At 49.6% G+C, this 6,655-nt stretch overlaps 1 protein-coding gene across 8 annotated transcripts in view; it reads left to right on the top strand.

The window, feature by feature from the left end:
• The window catches only part of PPIP5K1 (diphosphoinositol pentakisphosphate kinase 1), a 44,601-nt gene extending 38,265 nt beyond the window's left edge, over positions 1-6,336 (top strand). For all 8 annotated transcript variants that reach the window (XM_017738128.1, XM_017738118.1, XM_017738114.1 and 5 more), the window contains 3 exons: positions 3,265-3,402; positions 3,817-3,930; positions 4,546-6,336. In XM_017738128.1, the coding sequence (XP_017593617.1) occupies positions 3,265-3,402; positions 3,817-3,930; positions 4,546-5,240 (947 nt within the window). In that variant the 3' untranslated portion in view covers positions 5,241-6,336. The remainder of the gene's footprint in view (positions 1-3,264; positions 3,403-3,816; positions 3,931-4,545) is intronic.
• The last annotated feature ends 319 nt before the right edge of the window (positions 6,337-6,655 follow it).

The following is a 6,655-nucleotide window of genomic DNA, read 5'->3' as shown; positions in this document are numbered from 1 at the left end:
TGCTGAGGCTCTTCTCAGAGCAGATGTAGTTGACAGCCCAGGTTTCTTCCTTGTGAAAACTGCATTCTTCTGTCTTCTCTTGGCTTTCCACTGTACTTCTATCCACACAAAGGAAACATGAATTAGAAGATAGCATCAGTGAGTCAAAAGTATGCAGTTGGCATCCTTAGTTGGAAAGATCAACAGTGCAGCCCTGAAGGAATGTCTGGGAACCTGTGTGGTCATAGCTGGGAAAAAGAATAGTGTGAAGTAAGTTCATGTTGGTAATGATTCACACTGGTACTGAAGCCAAAGGTCAGCTGTGGAGAAACAGAGAGCGAGCGGCCCTGTGATGGTGAGCAGGAAAGTAGTAGGTGATGTCCAGTGTAAATAAATTTAAATGACAAAGGGAAACAGCCCCAAACTCTTATATATAGTGGGCTCTGATCTGACCATCACCACTTGGGACAATGTGGAAAAGGTAGAAAAAAATTAGAAATCTGGGAAGGATGTTTGTAATAGTGGTCTGAGTGGCCTGAGGGGAGTGGTGGGGATCCACAGTTCTGTGTAGTTCCAGGAGTGAGAAGGTTTCTAATGGAGTGAGCTGAGACACTTTGGACAGAAGTGGTCTTTTTTCCAAGCTCCGTACCACAGTACCTGGGGATGCTGGGAGCTTAACTGAGTTCAAGGGGAGACGAGAATATGGAGGAGACACACGATGTCCAGAGCAATTCTGGGCTGTGGGTCCCTGATGTTTGGGGCGCATGACTAGACAGTCACATGTGCTCTCTAGACTTGTAACCCTTCATATACAATATACATGTGGCATGTTGGAGTTTGTCCAAAAAAATAGGGGTGGACTGATCATGCATCTCAGAGAGGAGCCTGGTGAGTGCTTTTGTTTGTGCTGAGACTGGACATGTGCTTCTTCACTCCAGAAGAGCTGGCATACAGACCTCTGGCACACAGACCTTCCTCTGTGGGCTACTGTTGGATGTTGGTACAAAATGGAAGGAATTCTGTCCAGTTTCTTGTGCCATTGTCTGCATCACAGACTCCTGCCCTTCAGGCCCCAGGAGAGAGTTTGAGGGAGCATCAGCAGTAGCTGCACAGTCAGCACAGGGTGACTGTCAGTCTGGGACGGTTCCTGTGGCTTGCTCTCACATTTTATTTTTCTTGCCCCTTCCCAAAGGTGTTGGTTCTTTGTTAACTGTGTGTGGTGCAGCAGTGGTTGGAGCCTTCACTGGAGACACGTAGGGATTGTGATCCGTAGTGGTAGCTGCTGCCTTGGCTGTGCTGTGGTGGAATGAAGCCTCTGTTGGCCTCTCCCCAGCAGCTCAGCAGGTCTAGGGAGGTATGCAGGGAAGTGGGGTCCCATGCACAAATGAGAGGGATACCTTGAACACAGTACTCCTACACCTTGAAAGAGGAAACTTTGGCCATTTTACTCTGCTTGCTTGAGAGTGGTGCAGAGCCACAGTGCTGAGCAGAGTTGAATGAGCAGGCACCTGGCACTGTGGGGATACAGGTATATAATTTCACAACAGTGTGACTGTGTGTCAGTGTCTAATGTTTCTTTTAATGCTGGACCTTTGATTTCCTCATCTTACTAGAGGGGAGCCCAAGCACTCAGATCCCCATTGGTGCCCCCAGTGTATCTTGTAACAACATTGCTTTGCCCTATCTTATATTTAAACTTATTTTTTTCTTTGGAGACTCTAATACCTAAGCCAACTTTGTCCCTTCTCAAACCAGATTCTGTTGTGAAATTACATTAGCCTCATACTGGGCTGCTCCACAACCATCTCCCATGACTGTTTTAAGCTTTGCCCTCACCCTTTTCCTTTAGCTCTGTCTCCCAGGAGGCCTCTGAGAAAATAAAGAATGTACATTCTTCCTTACTCAGCACTTCCACTCTCAGGACTTCTCAGCAACGGACAGAAGAATGTGTTCTTTTTCCTGTGTCTTACATTTCTTCATCCTAGCCAAGGATTTGTTATCCTTCCTGTCTTGAATTATGTTTGTAGGCCCTTTGTGGCATAGGTAACCTTGTGAACTCTCTGGAGGATTCTTTATCCCCAGCAGCTGTTACTTACTGTAGTGAACACCTTTGCTGGCCCATGCTCCTTGCCTCTTGCAGAACTGGGTTAGGTGGGGGTATTGGAGCAGAGCCTGTCCTGGAGGTGGCTGGAACAACTGTCTGCACTTCACAAACAGGTGCTCTAGGGCTTTTCCTGAGGTGCTGCCAAGCTGCAGGGGTCAGTATTATCCTGTCAGTGTGCTGGGCAGGCATCCCACCACAGATTGCATCAAGAGCTCTCTTACTTTTTGCATTTCAGAGTATTTTTCCTTCTCTGTAGAAACAAACCCAGTTCCTTTCTGGAGTCTTTTTGAGGTCTTTGGAGGAGACTGGGGGATCACAGAATGGGAAGCTGAACCTTGAGGAGTTGAGAGGCCTTTAAACTTGAGAGGTGCAGAGCAGGAGGCAGCCTCCTTCCATATACCCAGGGACTCAGCTGTTTCTTCCTTGCTCCTCAGACAGTTCAGGTTGGCTTGGTTCCACAAGGCATTTCCAGGAAGCTGGGATGAAGAGGAAGATACTTTGCTATGACACTCTGCTGGCTTGAGCAGCAAAGGATTTATTCTGAATGGTTGTGATGCAGCTTAGCTCTGAGCAAGTGTCTGTTACGTGCTGAGATGCCTATTTCTGCTCATTCTGGGTTTGCTGGCAGTGAAGTCTAGTTAAGGGGACAAATAATTCAAATCATTACCCAGCCCTTCCTTTGGGCACAGCCTGTCAGGGGTGCACAGGGGGGCTGCTGTGACAGGGAGGTTCTGTGGCTCCTTGTGGCTGCTGCAGTGTGTACTCCCTGCTGTGGGGAGAGGGGGCTGTGCCAGGCAGGGTGTCACCAGCGGTGGGACCTCTTTGATGGAAATTCTGTTGGCACCACTTCGATTCTGTTTGGCTTCCATAAGTGGGGGCACTGTGCCAAGCTCTCCGTCATGGCTATGTATTTTAAGTGTCCCAGGCTCAGCAGCAAAAACGGCAGCTGCCAGATACTTTTCCTCCTCTCCCCTCCATGTGTACCCAGGTGCTTGCTTTCAGATCTGTTTTTGCATGGGATTGCTTCGTGGTGATTTTCTTGGGCTAGAAGAGATGACCTGAGGCCTGAGTGTGCCTGTTGTTTGATTCCCAGAGTGCCCAGCTCCTTCAGCCATGAGTGCTCCTGCATGGATTTATCCTGCTGTTTCCTCTATTCATTTTCTGATTGGGTCTCTTTCCAGGTTTTGAAGGCTGTTCCATGGTTCCCACCATTTATCCCCTGGAGACCCTGCACAACTCCCTCTCTTTGCGGCAGGTCAACGAGTTCCTGACAGCTGTGTGCAGGAGTTGCAGCGAATCACACGTCCAGTCCACTGCAGGTACCGGTCAGGTGGGCTTGTCTCTGACGAGGCAAGGAGCACTCCTGGTCTTTTACATTCTCGGGACAGATCAGCCTGACAGGACTGGAGATAAGTACAGTCCCTGAAGCCTGTCCCAGAGTGTTCTAGCCCAGGACCCTGAGCCATGGGACCCTGCTCAGAGCCATCCTAGGCCATTCACTTGACAAGTAATCAGTCAGGTCTGACTGTAGCTGATGAGTACGGTGATGTGGATACAAACTCCAGCTTCAGAAATCTTAGCCTCAGGTTGCCAGGAGCTGATGGGCAGGCATGGCTCTGAATTGGCACTGGTCTTCAGCTCTTCCCAGAGCGCCTGCTCATGACTGCTGGGCTACGAGCCATTCCTTTATGTCTGTTGGAATATTACTGATCTGTGTATTTTTTTTCTTGAAGCTTTGTTTGATTCAATGATTGGCAGCCAGATACCAGGAGACCCCTTTATGTCCCAGCGAATCCTGTCATCATCCGCCCTGCCGTTGCGCCAGCGTTCAGATAAGCCTCCTTGGTGTGAGTGTGCTCCCTTCTCAGTCGGGGGTGAATGTGGTGGGGAGGGAGGGAAGTTTGTGAAGTCAGCAAGGTCAGGAAACCAGTCTGGCTGAAAACAGTTGTTTAATTCTCCTCCTTTATTGGATTAGATACAATCTAGATCTGTCCTCTAGTTTTGCTCATTGTGCAATATAAGGCAAGAATAAGCGTTAGTAGACAATCGGTATTTCTTTCTCTAGTGTTGACTCTCACTCAACACTCAGGGATTGTGTGTGTCAGGAACCAGGAGGAGCAAACTGAAGCTTGGATTGTTACATAATAGTAAGGGAATGAAAGAAATTGGTTTTCATGTTGAAGCCAAACATCATACTCCACATTTTGCACTGTGACAACAGAATCCGCTCTTGGCTGTATGCCAACATAGCACTGGATTACAGGATGGAATTGTGCTCTGTGTGCTTGGGTTTTCATCAGCTGAACTGCCAAAAATGCCCAAGACCAGCTGCAAGCCCCTGACAGGTCACATGGCATGTAGACAGCTCTCACCTCTCGGTTGTAGAACTGCACTGTAGACTGTGACAGTTCAGGTGGGGAAATACCAGCTACACGCTTTAAGATTTTTACTCTTCTTTGCAGACAGCAGTGGCCCCTCCAGTACCGTCTCCAGTGCAGGCCCGTCCTCCCCAACTTCTGTGGACAACTGTGCTCGTTTCAGCTTCACTGAGAAACTTTCCATCAGCCCCCCAAAAAGTGAAGAGCAACTCACTAGCCGGTCCCCTGAGCCGGAAGAGAGTCAGCCTCCAGGCAGAGGGCTTGACGTGGAGGGGGGCATGTCTGGGCTGTCAGTAGCAGAGCCAAGTGCCCCAGAGACCCTGATCTGGAATAAGGGCCCAGAGCCAGGCAGGATCCTGGAGCTGTGCAAGAAGGAGCTGGCAGGGGAGGATGCTAACCCTGAAGAGGAGAGCATGGGGGAGCTGGATGAAGAACAATCATCTGGGGAAATGTTAGAGCCAAGTAACACAGGAAACCCAAAGTGTGGTGAAGGGTTTGACCTGAGGTTGGTTGGGGAGAGAGCAAAGCCAGGTGAGGGGTGTATCAGGGTAATGACTGGCGTGGATCAGTCTGGGCTGTCCGAGGAGATCCTGGTGTCCTGTGAAGAGGAGCTGCTGGGAGAGGTGTTGGACCCAGAGCATACAGACAAGGAGCTGCTGGGGGACACTGCTCTGTCAGACCAGCTTCTCTCTGGTCACATGTGCCAGGTGCAGCCACTGCCTCCTGAGAAAAATATGGAGGAACTGCAGCTTCTGTGTCAGAAGGATCAGCAAAATTAGTGGCTCACTGGACAGCACACTGCAAGCACTTCTAGCCTGAATGCAGCCCAACTTCCTGCATGGCACCTCACACAGCTGGCAGTCTGTAGCAAAGAAGAAGCCACGTCCCAGGGCCACAGGACTCTGTGGTGTGGAAGAGACTGCTTTGTTCCTCCACAAGCCAGCTCTTTGCCATTCAGCAAGAATGTTTGCCTTGTTAAATGAACAACAATGCAGTCTTGGTACTGGCATGGCACCTCCATGGAGGGGGGACATGGTGCTGCACTGGTGTCTCAAGGGCTTTGTGCTCACTGGGACAGCAGCATTAGAGGAGTGGTACAGCCAAGGCTTTTAGGGTGGTAAGTCCAAAGGGGACGGATGCTCCCTTGTGACTTTTTGTCCCACAGCCTTCAGAGAAAGGCATTCTGGGCCCAAATTAATCAGATCCATCACAACCACCAACCTCCTCTCTGTTCCTTCCTTGTTCCTCTCTCAATTCCCACTGCTGGCCACCAAAATCAGGTCCAGAGAGTCCATGGCAGGAAGACTAGCAGAAGCAGAAAGTATTCTGAATGAGTGTGGAAAAGAAGGGTAGTGAGGGCATCAGGTTTGACTGCCACTTGCAAGGAAACATCCCTTTGGCATGGCCTTGGATGTTTCCCTGCTGGGCTGGGGCAGGCAGGAGCCTGGGGATCCAACCTGAGAGAGGTGTGCAGGGAGAACACACAGTTTTTTTTTTTCTCGTCCCCAAGGGTCAGGCAGGGTACAGCTCTGAAGTCTTGGTGACAGGGAGTAAAAGAAACTGCTATTTTAACAATTCAGGACTATTAGAAACCAATAAGGAGAAATCTTTATTATATATAAAATGAAAAGTATTTAATGCATATTTATGTAAATGCCTTGTGAGCACAAGCCTGAGGGCAAGATTGATACGGGTGTCCCTGCCGCATCCTGAGTGCCGGCCAGGGCTGTGCTTCCTACTCCTCTTGTATTTATGGATAAGTCTGCGTGTCCGTCTGTAGCTAGGATCTGTGTTTCTGTGAAGCTGTGCCCAAAGATCTCTATGCTGTGTTGTGATGATGTGTGTTCACAGTAAATCTATGCTGTGGGTCCAGTGTCTCTCTGTCTCTGATGCTGACTTGGCAGCAGTGTGTATGTGCCAGAGCTTGCACGTGCCTGGAACAGTAAGCCCTGCTCACGCTCTGTTGTCCTGCAAGAGCAACTGTGGCTGGAGTCAGACCTGGAGTAAGTGTACAGGCTCAAGGCCAGGAAAAACCCTCTTTTTTCCTACATGGGAGAAATGGTCATACTGGGGAAGAGCTCCTGGCTTCCCAGGTGCGAGGGTGGTTTGTGGTAGAATGAAGACCCTGGGATGGTGTGTTCAGCTCCTTTCACTTGGTCCACACCTTCCCGTCACTTCAAGCACATCCTGGGTG

Source organism: Corvus brachyrhynchos, unplaced genomic scaffold (genome assembly GCF_000691975.1).
Source record: "Corvus brachyrhynchos isolate BGI_N302 unplaced genomic scaffold, ASM69197v1 scaffold200, whole genome shotgun sequence".
Classification (NCBI taxonomy): domain Eukaryota; kingdom Metazoa; phylum Chordata; class Aves; order Passeriformes; family Corvidae; genus Corvus; species Corvus brachyrhynchos.
Note: the sequence above shows the minus strand (reverse complement) of the source record. Positions and strands in the feature narration are given on the sequence as shown.